General features: G+C 38.3%; 4 protein-coding genes and 1 long non-coding RNA gene across 10 annotated transcripts; 1 reads left to right on the top strand and 4 right to left on the bottom strand.

Annotated features, from left to right (window-relative positions):
• The first annotated feature begins 79 nt into the window (after positions 1-79).
• On the top strand, positions 80-1796 carry LOC110837995 (uncharacterized). Its single transcript, XM_087356611.1, has 5 exons — positions 80-158; positions 381-533; positions 872-1015; positions 1151-1276; positions 1513-1796. The coding sequence occupies exons 1-5, from the start codon at positions 107-109 to the stop codon at positions 1629-1631; spliced, it is 594 nt and encodes a 197-aa protein (XP_087212737.1). The 5' UTR covers positions 80-106; the 3' UTR covers positions 1632-1796.
• A 1051-nt stretch (positions 1797-2847) lies between these two features.
• On the bottom strand, positions 2848-4959 carry LOC110837992 (uncharacterized). Its single transcript, XM_022080744.2, has 3 exons — positions 4855-4959; positions 3305-3448; positions 2848-3110 (listed from the first exon to the last, which is right to left on the bottom strand). Exons 1-3 carry the CDS (start codon positions 4904-4906, stop codon positions 2977-2979), a joined length of 330 nt encoding a protein of 109 aa, XP_021936436.1. The 5' UTR covers positions 4907-4959; the 3' UTR covers positions 2848-2976.
• Positions 4960-5454: 495 nt separating this feature from the next.
• LOC147872491 (uncharacterized) lies at positions 5455-7280 on the bottom strand. The gene is made up of 2 exons (XR_015537287.1): positions 6798-7280; positions 5455-6192 (listed from the first exon to the last, which is right to left on the bottom strand). It is a non-coding gene; the product is annotated as an uncharacterized LOC147872491 (long non-coding RNA).
• A 132-nt stretch (positions 7281-7412) lies between these two features.
• On the bottom strand, positions 7413-11757 carry LOC110837993 (uncharacterized). Of its 2 annotated transcripts, none has more exons than XM_022080745.2 (4): positions 11613-11757; positions 9155-9275; positions 8493-8550; positions 7413-8287 (listed from the first exon to the last, which is right to left on the bottom strand). In XM_022080745.2, exons 2-4 carry the CDS (start codon positions 9263-9265, stop codon positions 8136-8138), a joined length of 321 nt encoding a protein of 106 aa, XP_021936437.1. In that variant the 5' UTR covers positions 9266-9275; positions 11613-11757; the 3' UTR covers positions 7413-8135. The 2 variants fall into 2 exon arrangements, with proteins under 2 accessions (XP_021936437.1, XP_021936438.1); XM_022080746.2 differs by having other exon boundaries at positions 11588-11731.
• Positions 11758-12933: 1176 nt separating this feature from the next.
• Positions 12934-25816, bottom strand: loqs (double-stranded RNA-binding domain-containing protein loquacious). 5 transcript variants are annotated; one of them, XM_087356600.1, is made up of 9 exons: positions 25607-25816; positions 25122-25190; positions 24818-24971; positions 23012-23135; positions 22663-22844; positions 22132-22250; positions 20266-20415; positions 19002-19113; positions 12934-18312 (listed from the first exon to the last, which is right to left on the bottom strand). In XM_087356600.1, exons 3-9 carry the CDS (start codon positions 24966-24968, stop codon positions 18176-18178), a joined length of 975 nt encoding a protein of 324 aa, XP_087212726.1. In that variant the 5' UTR covers positions 24969-24971; positions 25122-25190; positions 25607-25816; the 3' UTR covers positions 12934-18175. The 5 variants fall into 5 exon arrangements, with proteins under 5 accessions (XP_087212726.1, XP_021936444.2, XP_021936441.2 ...); XM_022080752.2 differs by lacking the exon at positions 25122-25190 and having other exon boundaries at positions 25697-25816; XM_022080749.2 differs by lacking the exon at positions 25122-25190 and having other exon boundaries at positions 25607-25814.
• Between the last annotated feature and the right edge of the window lie 821 nt (positions 25817-26637).

Raw genomic sequence — 26637 nt, 5'->3', positions numbered from 1 at the left:
CATCCGTAAAAGACTGGGCAGGAAGTCAGAGGTAAGTATATATAATCCGGACTTAAGAACATAAATTACGTGGAAACTTTGCACTGGTGCTAGAACAACCGTCACTATGACGCTGCCCGTTGCTTCTCTGTTTGTATCAGCCGTCTTGGTGATGATGGGTGAGTTCTGAATTAGAACCATCAGCTCGGAGATAGTTCAGTGTTACGTACATCAGTTAAGCGATTTGCGTCTTTTAGCATTAATATACTAGAATTTGGTAGTATTAGTAGTAGCAGAAGCGTCAATAATAGCAACAACAACAACAATAATAGGCTAATGAACGCAAATAGGCCTGTGCGTCTTCTTGTTAAAATTTTCTACAGTCAGTTTTATTTGTTCAGTGGGACCGGAAGGAAGTTACTGCTACCTCAGCTACCCGCCATCTTGCGCTACTGTGCGGTGTCCATTGGGTACAGTGTGCAGAATGCAGCAAGTTCGTTGCTACGGGACACACTGCAACCCCGTGCCCTATTGTTTCCGAGTGTACACGCAAGGTTTGTAGAGGGTAATTCCTTCATACATCCTCTCATTTTAACATCGGCTCTGATATCTTAAGACTGAAGAAGGAATTGATACGTTCCTCCGAAACAGTGTCTCCACGTACTTTTTCATTAAGTAATTCTGCTTTTTTGTCCACAAAATGTGTTTTTCGGTTTCATGTAATTCTCACGGCAAACAGAGATTACTTCCTTAAATAGCACTAACCAATCGATCTTTGTAATGGTAAAGTGTTGTGTTTTCTTCGCGGTTCTGACCGAATTCTTAAATGTTGTTAACACGAACTTCACGGCTTCAGAGCGTTACAGTTGTCTAAATCTGTTTTCCTTTTCAGTGGCCACTAAAAGACTTTCCTGTACCGCCGTAATTCAGCCGCCATCTTGCGCCAATGTGCGGTGTCCATCAGGTGAGGTGTGCAGAATGCGAAAGGTGGAGTGCTTCACCTCGCCATGCTACCCTCTACCCACTTGCCAGAAAGGTTCGTAAATGCCTGTCTTAAATGTACACTGATCTGTTTATCTGTCCTCTTGTCTTGTCTTCCCCGTGACACGTGTAATGTTGTGTTGTGTGGTACAGTTCGAAGTTCACACGACGGCCATTTTTATGTCTGCAGAGCATAGACCAAGCACCACGTGTGACGATGTTGTGTGTGGACGAGATGAGACCTGTGTGTTGGGCCCGAAACGTTGTTCCCGAGGAGACTGCAGACGGCTCGCAGTTTGTGTGTCTATAACCACAGGTTCGTTCCACTTTCGTGTCATCAACTTCTTTGGCGATGGGCAATCCTCTGTGACGGTTCAACTGTCGTTAATATTGCGACTTGACGCAACGAAATAAAATATAAGTTCATTGTAATTACAATAAAAATTACAAGAAGAGAGACTGTAAATTAAACTTAGAAGAAAGTTTGAATCTGACAGTTTTACTGCTAATGCTACTACTACTACTAAAACGAATAAATGCATTTGTCTTTAGCTTCGACTACAACACCAACAACAACACCAACGCCAACAACACCAACACCAACAGAAACAACAACAGAAACAACAACAGAAACAACAACAACAACACCAACAACAACACCAGAAGGATAAAGAGATGGCGCTGCAGTCCATCGGCCGCCTGCATTTTCTGCGGACAAGAGCTTTGTCGTGTTCCTGGTCATTGCTTTTATTTTCTCCTCCTTAATTTTTCTTGGCTTTAGCATTGATATGTTGATTGTATCAGGTTGCGTATAAACGTGATGACATCGCTTCAAACTTTGTGTTTATTTTCAATTATACTAACTCCTGTTTCCTCCTGTTTTTTTCAGAGAAAGAAATTTGAATTTAAATCTGCCATTTTTCTTGTAAAATTCGTCTGTCCCTCTTTGTTGCTCGGGGCGTTTTTAGGCAAATAACTTGATATTTCTGATTATCTGATTGAGTTCTTGGGACGGTGGAAAACAATAGGATTGGCCGAACACATAGCAAACAGAAGGAATACAGGAAAGAATCGTGAATTTACAATTTGAAGGATCGATTGTCGATTATATCGGCACCTTAGTACTGAGGGACCGGCCCTGCAAAAGTTTAAATTATTTTATCGTGGGATCAACAGCCCGAGTGTCTTATTAATGGCGACCAGCGCCTGTCCGTTGCCCGTGTGTCCCTTGGCGGTCATCGGGGTGTGAAAACGTACGACGATCGTCCGCTCCCGAGGCATTCCGTTCCCCCAAACTTGTTTATGCAAAACTGAAATTATGTCGTGAATAAGTAGGTCAGTGTTAAGATAACGATTCAGGAGGGTTTTTTTTTTACTTTGGTCAGTCTGGAGGTAAGACCAGTCCATCCAAGGGAAGTGAGTTGATAACCGGAGTGTATATACACCGAGGCTGAAGCCACTTATGAGCACTCCGAGTTCTAGGACAACCGCTACTATGAAGTTGCTTGCTGCTTCTTTGGTGCTTTCAGAACTTATCCTTGTGATGTGTAAGTATGGATCTATGATCTGAATCGGGATTTATTTGTATTATATATTATTGAATTATTTAATTAACAGTAGTAGCCTGGTTGTGGTAGCTCTAGAATGCTAGTCACAATTTTAAGATAATGGAGACGAATTACGTCAATAACATTTCGATTTTTTTTAGGACGTTTGTGCACCCCCAAACACCCGAAAGGGTAGGGATAACTCAGTGAGTAAAGATACCGACGAGCTGAATGACCGGGCTTCGCTTCCCGTCACCAGTAGAGAGTTTTCTCCACAGTGCCTCGTAAACAATTCAAAATAATTAGGAGTTGGTTGAAAATAGTAAAAATAGACAATGAATACGTTAGGATAACTTCAAATCTATTTTATAACTTGTTACAATCAACATATCTGGGTTTAAACCAACTTCCGTCATGTTCAGGAACACGACACAGCTCTTGTCCTGCCAAGATTTGCTGGAATTCTTCTCTAAGAAGTGTCTCGTTCCTCAGACGTGTCTCCTGTTGGAATGCATTCAGGAGTGTACGTGTATTCGCCCTTAGAAATTATCTCCAGAATTTCACAGCGGTATTGAGGCTGGCATTTTTTGCTGCAGACTGGAACTGGGGAAACAAGCCAAACAAATACGGACTGTCAGTGCTGTTACCATTTTCACTACCAGCCGCTCAACGCTTGTGATGCAAGCTATATACGTGTATACAAACAAACAAACACGCATATATGCAAGAGAAAGAACAGTGTCTCAAACGAGGCTGCTGCAAGCTCGGTAAAGTCATTTTCGTCAGTTGATACACACCCTGTGTTTTGGGCACGCACTCGGGTATCGGGTAGCACGGAGCCCTAAAGCAGGTCACCTGTCTCAGAACACAGGCCTCTTCTGGGTCACAGGACACGTTCTGACATGTCGGCCGGCTCTCGCAGGAAGCCCACTGCGGACACACTTGACAAAAGAGAAAAAAAGATCATGAACATAGTCGCTTTCTCGGACGTTGCGCGATGTAATCTGGAATGACCGACGTTTCAGAGGTACTCACTGATCACACAATCACAATTATAAGATAGTGTAATTGCGTCATATTGTGAATATTCTAACAATTATTTATTTTAATCCGTCTTATCACAATATTTAAAATTTCTTATAATTAAGATAATAAAATATCATTGATGTTCCATATCGATTGATCGATTTACATTTTGGAACTTACATTTTGGAACTTTTACACAACATGTTTCAGTTTTTATAAAACCATAAAATTATAAGAACTGAAACATGTTGTGTAAAAGTTCGAAAATGTAAATCGATCGATCGATATGGAACATCAATGATATTTTATTATCTTAATTATAAGAAATTTTAAATATTGTGATAAGACGGATTAAAATAAATAATTGTTAATCACAATTATGATGACTAGCTGGGCTACTATTAGCTTCTCAAGATAACTCTGCTCCATACAGACATTTGGTTACAGACATTTCTCAGATGAATGCGTGCGGAACAGTAACGCAGAGTTCAGTCGCCTGTTTCGTTTCCAGCAGTTTTAAAATTTTCGGGTTCTGTTTCCAGGTTCTTAGTGCAAAAATAAATTCAGTAAAACGTGACCTCACGCCGTTACCGCGAAATGACATCGACTTGTTTACTTCACTACCACCTGAGATAACACGACTGTGACAGGAAAACATGGCCTTGTAACATGCTCTACCTTGCCAGTAATTTACGACAACGTACAGCGTGTCGAGTCACGTATGGTGGGCGTGGGAGTAAAGATCCACGCATTCTTAACCTCCGCCTTACATTTCTAATATATTTAGTTAATGCATAATCATTAAACAGCTTACTTAATTAAACAGTTGCATGTGCCGAAGAATTAAAACGTAGTTTGGGATTTCTATTTCGGAAGAAAACTAATTTTATTTTATAAATATCCAGAAAGAATCTCCATACCGAATTAAATAAAAAAAATCTTCCAGTTAGAGCGGAAATACATCATGAGATACGTATCGACCGATAAATACGAACATTATAATGCTAATGGCTATGTAAGCATTGTTATAAAACGCACCATATAAGAACTAGTTTCTAATCGTTGTCATAAAGACAGATAAGACATATTTCGGGCAAAAATGTAGATACTATCATACAATTTACTTCCGATGTATACCTGTAAACAATGCGTTAAATGTGTATCTTAATTTTTCTGATCTTAATTTAATAAACAATATTCCATATTTATTTGTGTCTTCAACTGCCATTTTTATACTTTATTTTAAATTCCACAGCGAGAGTCGACTGTCATTAGATGAATAGAGATATTCAGTTGATTTAAACAAAGAAAATGTACTCACAGATTGTACAGATGATACTAAAAACTAACAAATAATCAGCGAAGAACTTCATTGCGTCTTCTCTCTTCCGTTCTCAGCGCAAATATGTATCCGTCGACATTTTCTGTCCCAGTCATGACGTCACGATGATGTGGTTTAGTGATGACGCAACACCACCTGAGTTTTCAGATACACACGAAGCGAATTATATTTGACGTAGTCTAAAATTAGATGTCGAAAAAAGAATATCGAATTACTGAGGCGCGAGGAAAATCTTCATGTCATTATCACTTGTCATGAGACAGTAAATACAAAGAATATTCCGAAAGTTTTAATACATGGCGTTTTTATGTTCACATATTGATAGTTCCTATTGTAATATACGTATTTTCCCCTGAAATCTTATTGCTAAATTGTGGGTGCGTCTTAAGATCGACGGCGTCTTAAAAATCTAAAAATTACTGTAATAAATAAGCAATAAAATTGCTAGCGCCGTGCTCGAGCGGCAACTTCTCCGGCACCCGTGTGTTGCTTGTGCTCGAAACAAACTCTTGCAGGCGCTACGTCCCAATCACTACTAATCGAAAGGAAGAGCTGTATTGAAATAAAGGAATGCAGAAGTTTGGAAACATACGATTTATTCACCAATGCACTACTTACTGATAAGTGATTAGATATAATAAGACTGATATACAAATAATGAATATCTATACAATGTTTCATTCAGCACAACATTATGAGTTTGGATGTTGGGATATTTTAACTTGTAGCATTACTGATGTGTTAAAAAGGAAATTATCGAATTTGGACTTGTATTAAAGCCATCAACTCAGAGTGTAAAGATTACAAGGTTATTAAATAAATAAATACAACCCAAAATGCTTATCAGATATTCAATATGGCTGCGACAGTTCACAACTTTGATCACATTTCAGTTGAACATGAATCGATGCGTTTCTAATCAACCAAAAATATTTTAACCTTCGCCGTTTTAATGCTCTGAGCAGGAAGACGTGCATTTTTTTTAAACATTTCAAAAGCATCTTATAGAATATTCGTTATACGTCGAAAATATTTAGCTTAAATTGCCAACAGACTACAAAACTCTGACGTGATTAATGCCGTGTGTCAAATGTACAAGACTTCGAGGTCGGTCATAAACCGACATATGCCGTTCGTAGCAAGTAAAGTGTTAAAGTAGGCTGCCGTGTGTTGCAAATCACGTGGTCTTCTTCTTACACCGAGGTGTGTATTTGCATTCTCCACGGAAGCAGAACAAGTAATGCATGTAGCATTCTTCTCCTGGAGGGCACCAGAAATTGGAACAGTCATATTTGTCGGCGCCGGACACGTTAGACACTGCAAGAAACAATGAAATTTTCTATTTAACACTGCTGTGCACATCTTCAGAGGTTAGCATCGAGTTATGCAAGAATAAATAAAATCTATACTCTTTAGGAGGTATATCGATTATCGCACGGAAGATAAGACTGATTAGAAACAAGAAATTCGACAAGAATGAAATAGGTCTTAAAGCCTCGAAATAGTAAACCATATCGGAAGGACAAATGTAAATGGTAAGGTAATATTAAAAAGGTGTTGTTTTTTGTTTTGTTTTTTAGTGTTCTGTCTGAGGACAGGTCCATATGAACAGGATCCTTCCATCCTTTTCTCGGACTGGGACCTGTTCATATACGTTCTTGGCAGATGATCCAGAAGTGGTTTGCCATTGCCTTCTTCTGTGTGTGAATGGAGTAATTGTTGGGATGCCACGGAGGAAAACTCCGTGTTGCCTAGACCACGGCCTTGCCCAACACAAGTTATAAATTCGGGCACCGCCGGGAATCGAACCCGAGACCCCTGGATTATAGATATATAATGTTTCGAAGAAATGTTCGTGTCGTGTTCTACTTGCACTGCGACAGACAGTAACGTGTTTTGTAATTAATTTCCTCTTAGCTTACCTGACAGTAACAGCACAACTAGCAAAGTTGCTGCCAATAGGATGTTCTTCTTGTTCGCCATTGCGATGACAACTGGCGGAACGTGATCGGCAGTTGTTTATAAATGCTGCAGTCTCGTGGGTGCAAAGGAGAACACGGACAGACATATGCAGTTTGTCTTCAAAGTGGGTCACGACACAGGGAAAAAACAAAAGACAATAAAATTGCAGAACGGGGATTCCTCTGTTCAGACAAAGATAAGAAACAAAGACAGACGTATATTGAGGTCGAGTCACTGTAAAATTATGCGTGTTCCTACTAACGCTGAAAGTGTGGCAACACTGCAGTTATCTAGTGTACTGCATCTTTATTTCCGGGATGCTGTGTCACATCTGGACCACATCCACGGCAACAACGCGGGACCTGCCCTCTGAACGAAGACAATGAACTCTGTTACCTAGCAACAGGTGTTCAGTTCAGTGTTTTTTTTTTTCGTTCTTTGCAATAAGTGACGACAATGAACACACAACTCGAAGGCACGTATCGACCCTTTGACTACCAAACACTCAACAAATGTTGACATCTTTCGGATCTAAGAGGTAGGAAGAAACAGGGGAATGGTTAAAAATACACAAAGAGGAGCTTAACTTTATTCTTTTATAGTTCAGTCAACTATGTAGTCAACATCTCATGTTATATGACGTAAAATATAAGGAAGATTAGTGAAGAGTGAGTTGGAAAGGCAACGAGTCACCCAAATTGTTCTCTTATCTATAATTTAAACCATTTCAATGCTACGAACGACATAATGGTATACAGAGTAGGCCTAGGTGTACAATTAAAGCAGTTGAATTCATTTCAACCTGTACTGACTGGTAACTTAGTAAGGACACTAAAATTGCATCCTGATACTTCTTTAAATATCAGCGCGTTGGTAGCACTTCAGTGGCGTCACTGAAGAACTGTTTGTGGTGAGGTCCAATATATTGCATGTCGCATCCGAGCTGCTTCGTATTCGGGAAGTCCTTGGTTCAAATCTCGACCTGGAATAATTTTCCACTGATCGCAATATCATCCAATTCGTTAAGTCAACAGTCCGGGAGCCACTGACAGTGTCGTTATAAAATACCACAAATTGAGTGTTTAATAATAATAATAATAATAATAATAAATTCGGGGATGCTTTCAAGGAAATGGTTGTGGCCTGTTTTACTGTGTGATTTTTTAGAATTTTCATGTATATATTTGAGAAAATCATGAGGGTTTCCCGTTAGGATAAACGGGTTTCAGGTCCAGATTGAAACTCGTGATGTCCTGTCTACGAAGACGTCGTCCATGTAGAACGCGAGATGCAATTGGTTAGTTGTACTCGTCGTAATCCTGATCTTTGCAGGCCGGTACCGGGAGACAAGGCGCTGCTATACACTGCACCTGCTGTAAGTAGCAAGTCTTCCCTGGAGGACACGAGTGTACTGCGCATGGACTTTGCGCAGCATTGCAGTCGTCCGCGACTGTGAATGACAGCAGGGCAGACAACTTAACGTAGTCATCAAATGAGAAACACGTGGCAGAACACTACACATACGACTTAAAGTATGTTCCTTGGCAGAAAATTATAAAAAAACATAAAATGTCTTTATTCCTTAATTAATAAATTGCACACAAATTAAGTCACCTGTTGTTGTAGTGTATTAGTTACTCACTGTGGTTACTTACAAGGGACACACTTCTCTTCCACACAACAGCCACTACAGCACTCCGTTTTGTGCACGCACTGAAACACAAACACAAACGTCAGTCACCAACACAATTTTTTGTTATTCCTGAAATTTCTAATGGCAAACTAAATGTCGTCCTGTACCGGACTACTTATTAGCATTCCAAGTGGTCACCGGGTTTTTTTCCGGCGGGAAAACTGTCGTCACTTCGATTTCTCATTGTTTTACTCAGTGACTCCCAATACCACATCTATCCTAATACTTTGTACTTCATTCGTTCCATGCTATATTACTCAGGTCAGAAAATAACTAATTTTCCCTGGAGACGAATTAAGTTAACTGAGATTTATCGCGGTTTTCTTCAGTACGTGTAATTCTAGGCTACTGTCTGAAAATTGGTCAGAAATTCTTGTTTCAATATATTTCATAATCATCTTCCCATGTCACGCAGTTGGGAAAGAATCATTAAATAAAATATTGCATGCCAACTACTACACAACATGGCAGACCAAAATATACCTCAGACAGTAGTCAATGTCCAATATAACTAGTGCAATGCTGCAAACATAGGAAACTCAACTTTATTTTTACGTCGCACGTAAAGCAGAGTTAATTACAAAATCTGAAGAACAAATGACTATTTCAGTTGATTAGACTTACTCGGTAGGTATCTTTAATACATTCCGCTGTGGAAGCTGCATCAACTGTCAGAAGTGTTACCAACATTACAGCTGTGCTTGCTACCAACAACACTGTTGAGAACTGCGCCATCTTTCAGGCTCTGAAAACAAAATTCTGAAATTTTCATTCTGGTAACAGAGACTAATTCCGGCCAACTTAGTCCTTCATCATAAGCTGATAGTCGCTCATTTGTTAATTTAATGATTCCCATCATCAACATCATTACAAGAATCAATTGGTTGACGCTGTTTATGAAGACAATCGCTGTTTATTCTGAGAATCACAAGAAACTCATAAATACTTTTTAATAATGTAACAAACTACGCCAAGAATTAGATCACGTCATCTGTAACACATGGAATAGACAGAGAGTAGGCAAAATGCAGAGATCTTGACTGTCGAAGCAGGTGGTACATATAGTTACCACTGAGCTTTAAAGAGTTGAAACGATGGACATATCACTGGTTAATAATCACCTCCAGTGCGACTAGGAACCATCAGGCACTTAGTCGATGCTTGTCATTCAAATGAATCTTAGTCAAGGCCGCGGTGGTTGTCAAGGAGATGTCCTCGGATAATTGCTAGCGTCAACTCGCGTTACGTAAGCTCCTCATTAACACTTGCCAGTACCATCACGACAAAGACCACCGCTGTCACAAACAAAGAACACTCCGGCACGGAGTACAACAAGATTCCAAATGCGTCCACATGGAGCCTTAAGCAATGATTACGGTCATTTCAGAACAGGTTTCAAAGATTATTTGGAATTGGGAGTGATGAACTAACACGAGAAAGGAGAACATTTAAGAACAAGGAGTTTCGTAATTTATATTCTTAATAATATTTTATCACGGAGGGTGAGATTCACGAAACACGAATAACGTGTGGGAGACACGGGAGAATTGTATTCGGAAAGAAGAGGGCATTCTGAAGACGTTAATGGGATGACAATATTAAGATTGATCTTAGAGAAGCAAGGCGTGAAAGTGCGTGGACAGATCAGAACAAGTATCGTTGGCTGTGGTTTCTCGTAAAAACGGTAGTAAATCTCTGGGTTGCATCATCTGACTAGGCAAGCGACTATCAGCTACTGAGGAACGGACTACATTCCATGAAGTAATTTTAAATGTGAGCACAGATGTTCATTTTCCAGATACTGCGTTACTATGGAAACACCAGGTGGCAACACATATCAAGACGGTGAAATCAAGCTTATTTCATAACAATTTATGCTGCAACATTTGAATTCCAGTATTTTAACTATTAATAAAATAAATTCCATTTGATATCACTAGTATCGACGGTATCTAAGCTCCATCTCCTCTTTTCACTTAAAGTTGTCCTCCTCCCCCAGCATTGTCAGGGTGATTAAGTCGAGAAGAGTGAGATGGACGGGGCATGTAGCGCTAATGGATGGGACAGGAGGTGTGCCCCGGGTGTTGGTTGGGAAGCCTGAGGGGAAGAGACCGCTGGGGAGACCTAGACGTAGATGGGAGGATAATCTCAGGCGGGATCTATGGGAGATAGGAGTTGAAGAACACTGGATTTTGTTGGCCCAGGACAGGGTCTGGTGGAGGGCTTTGGTTAATTCGGTGATGAACCTTCGGTTTCCCTAAGCCATCTGGTTGGTTGGGTCCACTATTTGGGAAACCTGAGGGGAAGAGACCCCTGGGGAAACCTACACGTAGATGGGAGGATAATCTCAGGCGGGATCTATGGGAGATAGGAGTTGAAGGAGACTGGATTTTGTTGGCCCAGGACAGGGACCGGTGGAGGGCTTTGGTTAATTCGGTGATGAACCTTCGGGTTCGGTAAGCCATCTGGTTGGTTGGGTCCACTATTTGGGAAGCCTGAGGGGAAGAGACCCCTGGGGAAACCTAGACGTAGATGGGAGGATAATCTCAGGCGGGATCTATGGGAGATAGGAGTTGAAGGAGACTGGATTTTGTTGGCCCAGGACAGGGTCCGGTGGAGGGCTTTGGTTAATTCGGTGATGAACCTTCGGGTTCGGTAAGCCATCTGGTTGGTTGGGTCCACTATTTGGGAAGCCTGAGGGGAAGAGACCCCTGGGGAAACCTAGACGTAGATGGGAGGATAATCTCAGGCGGGATCTATGGGAGATAGGAGTTGAAGGAGACTGGATTTTGTTGGCCCAGGACAGGGTCCGGTGGAGGACTTTGGTTAATTCGGTGATGAACCTTCGGGTTCGGTAAGCCATCTAGTTAGTTGGTTAGTTAAAAAGTAAAATTATACTGAAATAAAAAAATAAATTAAAATTATGTTGACCTACATAATTTCCGAGCAGTCTCAAAACATACTATAATATCCACTGAATCAAAGAGAGCTTTTGACGACATGTCCAATAAGGAACCCTTTTTCCGCGTATTGTGCGTCGTAAATTACGCCACTCACCCGGCCAGGAATCTGACTTACATACCAGCAGGTTGGCTTCGTAACTCCACAAACTTCTCGGAATATTACACTCAGCTGTCACTGCGTACTGCGTAGGAATAATCTCGGCAGGGCCTTCGGAGAGGAGTGGCAGGAAACCAGACTAGTCGCGGAAACACTGACCAATGACGTCATTTCCAAGCCCACCTGAGGCCATCATGTGACCATGAACAATCTGTCCAGCTGATGCCCAGGACTGGAGTAAATCTGCGAACGACAAACGTCTCACGCGATCCCTTTTTAACAGCTTCGGTTGCTGAGAAAAAAATTAACATTTCATGTTTCAAGCACTCCTCCGTTAACATGTACATTTTTCGGGGCAACGACCACTGAATAATTATGCTAAGTTTTTTTTTTCATATCTTCTTCAAACGTTCGTCTGCATCGGTCCTATGGTCAAAATAGACGATTTTGAACCACATACTATTGAAAATAATTATCAGAAGACTGCATCCTTCTACAAAATTCTCTCCCACCGAACAAACTGTGATGTTTTTTTTTTAATTTTCAAGAGTTCTCTTATTCTATTTCATTTATTTATAAATTTCAACGCTCACACAGCATCGAATGGTGGGATTTCTAAACAATGAAAGGTAAAGAACGTATAAGGACGTGGCAGTCGCCGAATTTACGAACTATACTGGCACTTGACAGGAGAGACTTGGGAAAACCATGACAAACCTGTCAGGATAGCGAGTCTCACTGCTCACATTACCTGTTCATTTTTATAAATGCCACAAATAAACTTTTCTGTTTGTTTTTGCTAAATATTTACAAGTGCAAACTATTCTGGATCAACACTGTCTAATTTCGTGAGATACAACAAACTAGCGAACTGTTATAACAAAAATTCCAGGTCAGAAAATTTGACAAAACACGCTTCTGTAAATAGCACGTTTAGATGGTAAATTCTGTCATCATGGTATGCCATGAAAAACAACACATTTCTATGAAAACTAATTTAATCAAGATTAAATAAAGTAAGAAGTTGTGAACTAATTTTTGATTCCCCCCCCCCCTAGAATCTCATTTTAAAAGAATAATTATGTGTATGGGCATAATAAATGTGGGTATTTCATCTTCAGCTCAAATTCTGCTCAACAGAAGGTTAGGACATCAAGAACCACGATTATCAACAACACAAGAGAATAACGTGTAAAAAGTTTATGTGAAGAAGGAAGAATGGAAACGGCTTTTGGAAGTGACGAAGTACAAACACAGTACGACACACCAACATGATGCAAAACTTTTTTTTTTTAGAACAATGTGGGGAAAACACCTAACCTACGAGAACACACAACACTTCAGACCGTGAAACACAAAATGTATTTAGCACTTAAAAAACAACTACCCACAGACAGACCCTGCATCACGCAGTCAATAGATCTCAAGGCATGTCGAGTAGCGTTTTATACAGATTTATTGACACAGCACGAACTACAGAATCTTCATAAACATCGTTCACGAAATGAACCAATTAAGTTTAAAGTAACAACCAGAACTTTATGGTTAACATCCACGATTTTAATTTGCGCTCAGGAACGAAGGTAGTGACTATTTCTAACATCAACATAGTATTTCATACACAATTATAACATTTAATCAGACTGTAAATTAAATTAAAATATACAAATAGACTGACCGCCACAATACAGTATTGCCTGTAGAACAAACTTCAATTTGGTAATGTTCGTACAATAAAACACAAATATCTGCTGTAAACAAATTCCCCACGTGCATTTTAAGATGCTGAGAATGTTATCGTGCATTTTCACACGCAACTTACTGATTTATCCATAGAATTTCTATTCCTCGAAGGTAGTTTGATGGTTCGTGGTTTTCAGTTTCTTTTGCAAAAAAAAAAAAAAAACTCTTTGTAATCGTAACTTCGCGTACAACCACAAAATACATAAAACCCAATAATTGTATGGGAGATATTAAATTTATCACCATTTTCACATCTTGAAAATTTACAAAAACTATACAGAACATGTTTGAAAAAATTCACACGTTTAACCACACGCCTGAACATTGTTAAGAAACTGGGTACTCCTTTTTTACAATCGAGCAATCTCCATGCTTCAATGTCATAAGTAAGCAGATGTTTATGTAATAATCTACCAATAATAAGAAATATTAAAGCCCATAACATTGGTATATATTGTCAATTTCCTTTCTAGCACTGCAGGGTTGGATTTCTTGTTACGTCACAGCGCCTCTCGAACGTAAACCTTTAAAAAAAGCACATTTATGAGTAAAAAATGATTACGTCGACAAGGTTCCGTCTGAAACGTGGCAAACTATAGTTTAATCCATAACATGTTCCTCTTGAGTATTCTTTCCAACCATCCTGACCAGCAGCTGCCCAGAGAGCGTAAAGATATGACTCCACTTCTTCCTTTTTTAAAAACATCCGTATTGCGGGATTTCCATTTTCCGTACAAGTCAGGATAAGAATGATAACAGCTGCAAACAGAGGAAACCATTTCCTATCAATGAATACAAACCATCGCGGTTAGGCCTTGGTATATCAGACACTTTTAACTTCCTAAGAGGTCATGTGGGGGGAGGGGGGGGGACATGTACACGCGAATTATCTGGCCAGTCTTGAATTCAACACATTCTCAGACGAAATTCCAACAAATTACCCACAATATTTCCATATTTTCAAATATTGTTACCTTTAAAAAATAGTGCCCATATCTCATTTTCAGATGGGTAAGAAAACAATTTCAAGTTCCAATGCCGAAGACCCAGCATTATGTCAACACAATGAATCGTAACTGTGTTTATTACTTAAATTTTTCAAAATGTGACCACTTCATCTGCACACAAACTAGGTAAATGTAAAACACCGAGTACACGAGGAGCCACAATCCGCAATTTTTGATAAATATACGCTTTCAACCAAGTCGATAAGACCGTAAATTATCTACAATCAAATGTTTGCTCAGCACACAAAATTATAAATTGCAACACAAACTGGTTGCGATGTACGATAGCTTGCTCTGATCAGTAAATCCAACCCTGTTAATGCTCCCAGCTGCCTTTACTTACGTCTGCAATAAACACATCACAAACTTTCAACCAGAAAATGAGTTATTTTAGTCAAACATCATGAAGTCCTGGTGGGAATTATCTATACTCATACTTGGGTAAAGTAACAATTTATACAGACCTGCATTTACAGTACGTAATATCCCCAGTTTAATACAAATAAAGACCTGAATTCTCAGTCCACGACACTTAACTCTGCTTCAGACAACAAAAAGACTGAAAATTCACCAGTCCATGGATCCGTGCAATATTATGATCCTGTCATTATAAGACGGATCAAACAGTGCTGAGGTTTCAAACAAAATTACAGCATACGGGGACCATGACGACCATCACATTTAAGTCATTCTTTAAAAGTTATCACAGTCCACTTTTGTGTCTGCAGAAAAGAAAGTGTTTTAGGAGCGTAGGTTTCTGTCCAAATAAATACGGTGATAAATCCAATTAAATGCTCGACTGCTAGTGCCAAAGGGAGAGGATAAATTACTTTTAAGTTCAACTGACAAAAACAGTTCTTTTCAGAACAAAAACCCATTCTGCCAACATAACGATGCGCATTCACAAATAACTACTTCGACAGCTCTGATCCCCCCCCCCCCCCTTGTGCACCATCTTCCTTGACTCTTTGCAAATTTAACTAGCAGTTAAGCAGATGATCTGAAATACACTGAAAATTTCCTTTACAATTACCTGAGATATATAACATGGACGGGGTAATTCAAGAAATGTAAATTCCAAGAAATCATTAAATTATTGTTATCAATTGGGCTCATTTTACAACTAAATAAAATTTATAAGATAGCATACAGCATGCCCTAGGAGCATTGGGGCAGACATTGTAACAAAAGGGTTAACACAATACGTATACTTAATTAGAACACAAAGAATGTACTGCAGTGGCTCTATTTCTTACAGGATTGTAATACCTCTGAAACTCCCTCCGACAGATAATGCACAGTTGCTCCCCCCCTTTTGAGTTTGAGCACAGTCAAGATCCGCAAAATTTTAAACTGCAAATTCTCAGTTCACATATAACATTGCTGTTTTTTAATGGGGTAACTATATACATGCAAGTTGAGTGAAACTGAGATTCATTACAAAATAAGTGAAAGCAATGTACCAATACACCTACGGAATAAAGTCACAGCTGACTGATTAAGTTTGCCAACACCAGAATCTTCCAACTTGGTAACATGGCAGCTTAATGGAAAAAGAATTCATTGAGCCCATTTTTCCGTAACATTAGATGAACAACAGTTCTCACTAAAAAAACACCTTGCATTACAGTACGATGTTTCAACAAAAGATTACAGTATGGACACAGTGTCTGAAAACATCGCTACTGGGTACTTCCATGATTAATGCATGATATTTCGAGAGCCTGAAAACCAGGTCAGAATACAAATTTATAAAAACAGCACTCAAAAGATCCTTCCTGAAGACGGCTGTCTTCTGGGAGGTCATGCCATGTACAGTTCCATCACCACCATACAAGACAAGTCATCTTAGTTTCGTATTATCCCAAGATACTCAGGGCTGCACAAAATACCACGCAGATCTTTCAACTCACGGACAAAAAATATATTACGCTTTAAAATCTCCACCTCATTTAAATATTCAGCAGGGTGATAAATTACAACCTCTATACTTTGCATCAAAATAATGCCCATTTTCCTAAGGGGTTCACTGGATGTTACACTTGTCCCACTGCAGCTCACACGTCATATTTTTTTAAAAATTTTTAGCAAACAGCAAATGTACACTGACTTAACACTACATTAAGAATAATCATAACTAGCTTGCTTCAAAATGTCACTGCAGAAAAGCTTTTTTTTTTACCTTTTTTTACTTTAATTTTCTACAAGAAGGTAAATTCACGTCATTACGTATTACTTGGAAAATTCCACTAATTCTATGCAAAGTATAGCTTGTATTATATTCTTCAGTTTTTACGTGCATCATCAATCTGGTGTGAGGGCCATTCTGTTCAGCAAACACATTCCCACAAAGGGGACAGGTTAGTTTAAATTAAAGTCAGTTTACGCAGCAAAATACATACATTCACATAAAAAAACTTTGTAAATCCTAGAAATGAAAGAGTATTAATCATAATTAATACTGGCAAGACAGAAAATGAACGCATTTGTCCTCCAGGATGCAGGTTTTGCGCAGTCAATTGTAATCTCCACTATTCGTGTACTTCAGCACAAAATAAAACAGAGGGACACAGGCAAAGCTGTATGAATTACCTGGACAGAAAGAAAGACGAAGATATAAAACTGGTTTCTATGGAAAACCCAAAAGGATGCCAAGAATGAAGAACTACTTGGAAAGATTAGCAAGAAAATCAATGCAAATGTAGAAAGAGAAGAGACAGATAAAACAGGTTTTAAAAAAATAACATAACTGCAGGATTTGAGATTCTGAAATTGGCGAGTATGAGGATGGCCGCGCTGGTACACTTTCACCAGACTACACGACGCTACAACGCTGAAGACAACTATTCTTAATAATAAAATCCATTCACTATTACAATCATTGAGGAGGAAGAGACACTGGTAGACATCGCAAACATTTGAGCGAAGAGGCTTGCAAGCCTAACCTTGAAAAGATAAAGAAGAAATTTTAAAGCAAGCTGATGACTAGATTATAAGAAGAGATAATTCACATATTTCTTAGTGGCATTCGCCTATAAGTAAGCCAAATAACTTTATTATTGCTGTTTTCCCACAACTGATAAAAATGTATAAATGAAAAAGCCAACATCGACATTATCGCTCTGTGAGAACCCCAAATCTAGTAAGAAGAAACATGACAATCCTCGGAGACCCTACCGAGGATCCCCACAACACAAATCTGGGATGCATCCTGATGACGGGAACCAGTGATCTAATTCTCAAACCTCAATAAAATGTTAATGACTTGCAAGGAAATCTCCCTGTAAATAAATTTCAACTCAAATACAAAAGATTATGTCACCAATATAAAACCAACATCTCCCATTTAAAAACTTGAAAATGGGAGTGTGTTTGCCGAACAGAATGGCCCAGCAGTGTACGCGACTCTTACTCTAACTTACACAAACCATTAAGTGGCATGCAAGTTTAAATTATCAGAGATTTTGCACAGGTCAGCGCAACTTGAGCAGACATTCACGCCACGGGATTACTTCTACTTCCATTCTGGCCACAAGGCAGGTCCCTTTACTGTAATATAAGACACCTGATAATACAGATACTTATAAGTCAAAGTCTCAGGTTGAAATTATTTTTCTACAAGACACTTCACATAAATTAACGCATAATTATACTTATGTTCAAGTAGGATATGGGTACTACCAGCCACGCTGCCAAATCCCATTCTCATTAATTTGAACACTTGGCTTTATATAACACAATGCCAATCAATGTCTCCAAGGTTCAAATTAACCAATATAGATTATTCTCCCGTGTGAAAGCTGTCACGTTGCTACAACCTGCTCAATATGTCCGTTCATTTCTTGGTCATAATTTTTAGGTACTCGAGCGCGTTCTGCGCTGCACTCGCTTGAGCCTCCTTCGAACAGCTGCCACTGCCATAGCAGACTGCGACAGGAAGTGTGGATAGCTGCACCAAGCACTGCGACTTGCCTGCAGATCAAGACAGGTCACAGTTTTAACACTTCAATTGAAACTTCTTCACCTACTTTGTAAAACACAAAGGTAAGGCTCCCCTCATGCCCAACAAGCAAGCATCTAAGAGGAATGATAACTCAGAGAAGGCATTCAAAGCATGCAACATGTTCACCGTTCTTCAAACACTTTGTAAGACAAATAGTTTTTCACACAAACAATAATCTTTAGTCAATATGTGAGTGATATAAAGAATAGAATTTTGAACAAAGTCCAGGGAACATCTAGCACTATATATATACAGAATTATCCAACTGTTATCAGTATTATTAAAACACAAACTCGCTTTTATTTGTGTGATTTGTGCTGAACGATCAACTAACGCATTCTCACTAATGTTATCACTACCAAAGCATGACTCATTATCAACAAAGTTATCTGTAACCAAATCAGAATCATTATATGCACGCAATTCCTTATTGCGTTCCTCTATTTCAGTATAATATCAGTTCAGTTTTCATTTGGATACTCTTATATGTTATCTAGATTAGAAATATTGCAACTAATAACATTTCACGTTATCTAAAAGAGCTCAGTTAAAAAAGAACAGAGTATCCCCAGCTGACAAAAAGTTTTAAAAATTGTGGAAACCTGATATGTATCAGAACACACTTTTCTGGAGCACATCCTTAACCTTTGTTAAATACCTGTCACAGATTTCTCTTCTATGTCCACATACGTAACCTCAAACTCCTGCTCAGAAGCTATCTCCTGCAGAAACTGCACAAAGTTGAAGCTGGTATCGTTGAAAGAAGTGATCTGCATACACAGAACAAGAAACCATACAAAAATCTGGTGCGTGTATCGGTTATCTAACGGCAGGACGTGCAAATTACGGAAACTGCATACAGAAAATGACATTTAATATTTATTTTTCCTTTTATTGAGTTAAATTAGGTTCAAGTAAATACAGAGTACTGCAATTATACAAACCATCTCCAGATGATGTATTTCAAAGTTTCTAAAAATGTTGCAAATACCGTACCTTTTGACTTATCATAAATATGAAGTATGACATACTACCAGTTATGGGCGTAAACTGTGTCATTTACTGACAGACAAAATATATCACCAAGACCTGTACTTTACTAACTAATTTGTTTTGTATAATAGGTCATTTAAAAAATAATAATATCTGATTTAAGCTATGCATAAATTAGAAATGCTATTGGCCGATATGGACCAAAATAAACTTTCCAACATTTATTTCAAACCTTTACACACACACACCTGCAAATAAAGAAACTTGTTCCAAATTCACCAAATGGTCTCACTATACCATAATTAAGAATTACGAAAATTTAGAAGAATGTTCATTGCACACCAAACAACTATGGAATTCCTGAACCAAAAAGTTAAAGAAATTACAAAATCAACTAAATCAGTACACCACATGTACACAGGAAGAAGTCATACTGAGAACGATGGATAGCACCAAGGGGTTAATTATTAAAATACGGTCCAGAAAAACATGAGATTCACAACACATCTCACACTTAAAAATAAGTTTGTACCATCATTGTTACTTTTATAAATACCTTTCTTTGCAATCTTTTCGTCCACCATAAACATCACAACAATTCAATAAAATATTCTCGGGCAATCAGCCGCATCAACCGGTTACCGTAGTTGACGAGGCTGATTGCCCGAGAAGATTTTATTGATCGTACTCGCAAAAAAAGTCTCAAATCCTATATCACAACAGCTGAAGACCAATCAAAATCAAAGCAGGGAAATGCGGACATCTTTCTCCCAGCAGAAAACACCTGAAGTACATGAATATAATGGCTAGACCTACAGCCCACGGAACTGCCCACATCATCCACCCTTCTGCAATCACTCGATATCCAAACAAATTTGAGAAACTTTGGGTAACATTACAAGAAGCAACAAACACATGGTCCTGCTCACCTGCAGTTCAATCAATTTAATGCCTGATGACACCTTCAGGTTCTTATGGAACTGAGACACTTTGTGACTATGGTGTGTACTCATAGTTGAGATTTTACTATCTTTCAGGTCAGCATAACGGGCAGCAACATTTGCAACACCATGGGCAATCTACAAACAAACAAAAAATGTAAATGATTCCACTTGACAATTTCATGTTTATCTATGGAAAGGGGAATAATAATCATCAGTTAGGGACAGGTATTTTTTGTTCATAGCAGAATTAGGGCAGTGATTAGGGGAATAGAATTTGTTAGTGACAGGTTGCCTTATATAATTCTGGAAGGACATCGGTATTTGATACATTTGGCAAGTATCACATGAAAATTCTGCTAGGATATTTCAATGCAAAAATTGGGAGGGAGGATATCTTCAAACCCACAATAGGCAGCGAGAGTCTCCATGCACTTAGTAATGATAACGGTGTTAGAGCAACAAGGTTTGCTACGACAAAAGATTTAATTGTAAAAAGTACAAAATTTCCACACCGTAATATTTATACTTATCCAGATGGTAGCACACACAATCAGATAGATCATGTTTTAGTAGATAATAGAAGGCAGACAAATATAACTGATGTGAGGTCATTCAGAGGAGCAGATTGTGACACTGACCAATTTCTGGTAGTGGCAAGAGTGAGGGAGCAGCTTTAAGTAGATGAACTAAGCAAAATTTCAACACAGAAAGAATTTATTTAACTTTGCGCCAGAATACGCCTCCAGGTAAGTCCAAGACAGGCAGGAGGGTTTTCAACTGAATGGTACACAAAAGGAATACAAAATTTTGGTTTGAATATTTCAAGGTAAGGCACCACTTGGGAGACCAAGAAAGATAGTAATACCTCTGCCTTCAGTTCCATGAACACAGCAAAGGCAAACTTATCACCACTTACACACTAGTCACAATTTCTCAGCACTTCAAGGCAAGCACAAACACAACACTAATCAGTTTTCAGTCCTAACAAAAGAAATATCTGTATGACCGACCTGAAGGGGCGCTGTGGGACAAAGCAACAATGTGAAAAGAAACATCTGCAATCAAGTCTTCTAAACATGCCAGAACTGCAAACAATTTTAATGATTCTTAACCAACTGCAGAGGTTACAAAATTTCCTTCCTTTGTACTGCCTCAGGCCTAGCATCACCTGTTAATGAATACGCCAGCAGAAATGTGAAACATCATCTAAAGTACTGTGATACGCCTTTGAATAATGTACTTTCACGATGAATCATGTGAAGCGTGGCTTTCACAGGACACCCCAGAGAAATATTATTCCATACACTTCCTGGTGTTCATAATTCCAAGCATAAAAAACATCTATGAACTTATTATTGTCAGATCTACTGGTTAATTTTTGGAAGATGCCTATTAAAAATGGCATGTTCTTACTAAAAATAAAATGGACAAAACAGGTGCTAGATTACAATATTAACATGACAGTCTTGCCCTGATGATGGAGGCAATAAGCACCTCTAAAACATCACTCAGTTTCTACCAGACTACATGGCAACACCACACATCCTATATGTCTTCATCCTCGTCACCTGAAGTCCAACATTACAGAGAGTGTTCAGCTAAAACTACACGTTCTTAACATAAACATTAATAGATAATTAGTTAGCCTGAAGGTGCATGCATCTTATTATTGACAGAAAGGTCCCAGTACCCAGTGCATATGATTAGGTTACACACAAGTATGGGTATAAACTGCATTTAGTTGACAATTATAAATTATTAGTGGAGTTAACAAGTCAATGAACATAAATTAAGATGCAATAAGTAACACAATCAATGATTGACAGGCTCTATTCTAATTCCTGCACGTACCTCGTCCTCATCATCCACACCAAGAATGGCATTCGACAGCACAACTGGGCTGTCCTGTAGCTTCTCCCACATCTTGTAGGCTGCCTGTCTCTTTGCTAACTTTTTGGATTTTCCCGTGCCTGTTAATAAGGTACAAACACGACACAAAACAAATAGTTTACGAAACAACATAATGCTTAAATTCCTTAAAATGTTTCCATTTATGTACATCAGCTTCCAAAAAAGTAATTACACAACTTAATGATCCATCTGTGCAAGCATTCAGCTAGCACGTAACTTCAATTATTGGAAAATCGTCAGATATTACTTCAACATTAATAACAAACACACAATGCATTCATAGACAATACAGCAAATGCTTGCATCAAATATCAAGAGTACCTGAGGGTACTGAGTAAAACCAATTAAATACTTATTCAGAGATAACATTGCTCCAGCCAAATTATGAACTGTGGTCCTTACATATGACAGTCATAAAAATCACCTATTGGTATGCCTACGCACATCATAGCATACACGCCTACAACTAACCAGTTTCCCGGTGCTTAAATACAACACAGGAAATGGTGAAGAGGCGTTCGTGGGGAAGACCCTCTTCATTCACCATCTCATAGCCTGGGGGAGGCCAGCGTCGAGACATGCACATTTCCTGCAGTGCCCCAATGGGGTTGCCTGGGATCTTGTCATCATAGGGTGAAATGATCTCTGTCTTCCTAGCAAATAAAAGGACAGGCCGTTATCACGTGAAGTCTTCAGATACACCTGGTGGTTTACTTTCATACTTTTATGCCAAAAGTATAAATAAGACTGAAATCCAGGTTCCCCTGTGTTGAAAGAAATATTCCTTATACATCAGAGAGAAGTAATGATGAACACTTACACTTCGGACAACGCGTTGTTGGTACAGCTACTTCCATCTTCCTGAGAACCAACAATTAATTTATCCAGGACAGATTTGGCGGCAGCGTGCTTTGCTTCCTTCTTTGATCGTCCAGTTCCCATGGCTGTGAACATACAGCATGTATAAAGAAAAATCATGTAGTTTTCATCTAGGATTTAATGATGAGCAATGGCATTTTAATAGTAAATTAAAAAGAACACGGTAGTGTTTGTGATTAATATTACGGTTGATCCCAAAACACAGTAGTCATTTTTGTTTTAACATTCTCAATACAACAAAGTTAAGAAAATTAATCAGTTATCCAAATAAAAGAATGAAACAGTATGAATCATATAAACATTAAAAATTATTTAAATAATGTTCTAAGGAAATTATAGATTACTATGACAGGGAAAACACTAATATCAAAAAAGTGTGTGACCCACACAAAATCATATGAGGGGTTCCTTGACTAAGGCTGGCTGCAATGCGTAGTCAGAAAACAGCTCCACCCAGTGCACAGCTTTCCAGTCCTGTCCTCCAGACATCTCCACTGGCAGCAGCTTATATATGTGTACTTTCCAACTAGCATTTTGTATGGAGTACGTAAAACAAATGCATAATGTAATCACCGTGCCCATCCACCCACTTCCTTCAACTTCAGAACTACTAAATTAAGTCTGTTACTAGAAGTTTAAACTAAAACCCGCCAGGCAAAGTAAATTTTCATTGCCATCACCCTAATGCAAACTCTCTATGACAATCGAACTTACAAACTTTCTTGAAAACAGTCCACTGGGCAAAAGTGCCAACATAATATAAAATACAGATTTTTGTAAGCACTACTACTTTCATTATAAATATATTCTTGTTCTAGTGTGTATACTAAAGGGCAAACTGGAAGAACTAATTCATACAGTTTTAACTGTAATATTATAAGCTTTTCAACAACAGATCTGTACCTTCATAAATTAACGCCAAGTCCAATCGGATTTGTAAAGTTGCAAACAATTACTGTGTAAAATATGAGTACTCCATTGCACCAAACATTTCCATTCTCACGTCTTCTCTAAGTTCAATATGATAACTTCTGTAAACAGTTCACATGGAGAATGACTCTGATTCCAAGCCCTTTCCTTTATGACACTGCCAAAATATACAGCAGGCTCAGGTCCATGCAGAACTGTATCGTATATTTCAAATTGCTTAGATGATACCTAATCTGTGTAGCCGTTCTTTATTCCAGAGACCCCATTATCTACCTTATGAGGCAAAATCTCTTTCCTTACAATAATGTTACACAATTCATAACACTGCAAGACTTCCCCTTCATCCCTCCAAGTCACAACAGTTTTAAAATTCCATGATTGCATGAAAGAAATAAGTTATCTTAAAATGACAATGCCATCCTTATTTCAAATTACATAAAGAGACGCTTAATACAAAGGAAAACAAAGAATGCAAAAGAAACTTTGATTGTTAAACCCAAGGAGATCATATGGGACACCTACGCATAGTTGAATGGATAATATAAAAGTGCACATAAGAAATAATGCAACATAATAACTTCAATCACATTACGTTTCGCTCAGATTTCACTGTTCACAACCAGTAAAATGCTATGATTAATTACTTGGAATTCTTCAGGTACAGTCAAGGCCCCCATCCTCCCTGTAAAACAGCCTTATCACACAAAATAATTGCACAATATCCAATACCATTAAACCATAATCTTTAGTTTCAAAATTACCAATAATACTTGACTTAAAACTCTTGATCATGAAAGGTAGGTATTATCATACATACCCACAACCTCAGATACTGTCACACGGTATCGGAATGTCGGTTCATGTATAGCACCCTCAATCTGAACAAGTTCATATTTTGGAGTTGTCCCACGCCTGCTTAACAATTCCTGAAGTACAGAGACTGGGGTCTTTCCAATAGCAGCAGTCATTTTCTGAAAAGAAGTGAATCTAACAAACATGGAAATAATATTTTATCTACAAATTCTTCCCATTTTAGTCAACAGTTAATTATATGAATTCCACATACTCTGGGTAATTAGATTGTGAAACACATCAGATGACAAATCAAATGACCGAAATACCTTAAAATGCTGTTCTAGAGAGAAGAAAGTGTTGTAAAAACAACATCAAAAGCCAATGTGTATTATAACCTGCAAAATCATAACGTAAAGATTTTTTTATGACCACAGCACTGGATACGATATTGCTCAACTGAATTTACTACCTAACTTGTTCCGAAGAACAACATGAAACAATTTTGTAAATGAAATTCTGAAGGAACAGAAGCAACAAACATCTGACGAACATAACATATATCTATTTATTTGCTGTCATTACGATTATTTTACAAAAATCCTCCCATCATACATGAAACAACTTCCAATAGGCAAATGAAGCATCCTAACATCAAACTGCCGAATAGATGCATAAATATGATAAAGGTGTTTTGAAACACAATAATGCAACTGCCGGCTTGCTAATCGACTCAGTGCATGTGTTCTGGTGCAATTATTTTATAATAAAATTTCATCAGTTCCAAATAAATCATCCCCGTGAGACGACTCACCGACAAATGTGTCTGGATGCCTTTTCTGACAAATAGCACAATAACAAATTCTAATTTTCAAACGTTAAAACAGCCCCACAAGAAATGCACCTAGCAACGATAAGTAATCGAATTCTCGTTACCAAAGATGAACTACTGCAATTGTTAAATCAAATAAATGACAGGCATCAGGCTAACCAACGGCACCCAATTTGAACGTGAAATTTCCTTGTCGACTCGGCTAATACTATTATATTATGAAACAAAAACTGAGGCACATGGAGGAACTGCATAATTTGTACTCTCCACCCCATATCATCCGAGAAATAACGAGGATATGATTGGTTGGGCATGTAGCAATCATTAGATGCAGAATGGGTACAAAATTTTGCTTAGAAAGCCCAATGGGCACCTATCACTCAAAACTAAACACAGGTAATATTCAAACGAATTTTAAGAAATTAGCGGGGGTTGGATATGGACTGTATTTATCTGGCTCAAGATAGGGACCAGTGGCAAAGCTCTATTGAAAATAACAAAAATGTCTCAAAATGAGGCTGTGAATTTCTTAACAAGCTGAACAATTATCTATCACCTTCTTAGAGACCTGCCCCATTTCGGAGGTTGGCTATTTGGATAAGGAAGACTGGAAGTTTTGTTATACTTTTCCTTACATACTATGCTTGCACTCAAAACTCCTGTGTAGACTTTACTTTTGAAATTCTCTATAACCAAAATGAGAGTGCCTAGTTTTAACTTATTATGAGTAGAAGTGACTGCCTACATACTGTATGGCCTGGGTTCAATTCTTGAAAGGGTAAAGCTCTTTTACTCCACCATATCCAGATTAGTTCTACAGTCTAAATAGCCTCTTTTTAAAAAAAAAATTATTTTCCTAAGTGTAAAGTCAATGGACATCAAAGTTATGAATGTGTAGAGGTTTACCTCTACTCCCTATATATGCCATACACAAGAATAATTTAATAAAATTCAGTTAACTGCAAATTGCACACAATGACAACAAATAAACTGGACATGGCATGTCCTGGAAA

Source organism: Zootermopsis nevadensis, unplaced genomic scaffold, assembly GCF_977971745.1.
Source record: "Zootermopsis nevadensis isolate Lab colony 2312 unplaced genomic scaffold, Znev_1.0 Znev_ptg000027l, whole genome shotgun sequence".
Classification (NCBI taxonomy): Eukaryota; Metazoa; Arthropoda; class Insecta; order Blattodea; family Termopsidae; genus Zootermopsis; species Zootermopsis nevadensis.
The sequence above is the reverse complement of the archived record's forward strand: the minus strand, read 5'-3'. Positions and strand labels throughout refer to the sequence as shown.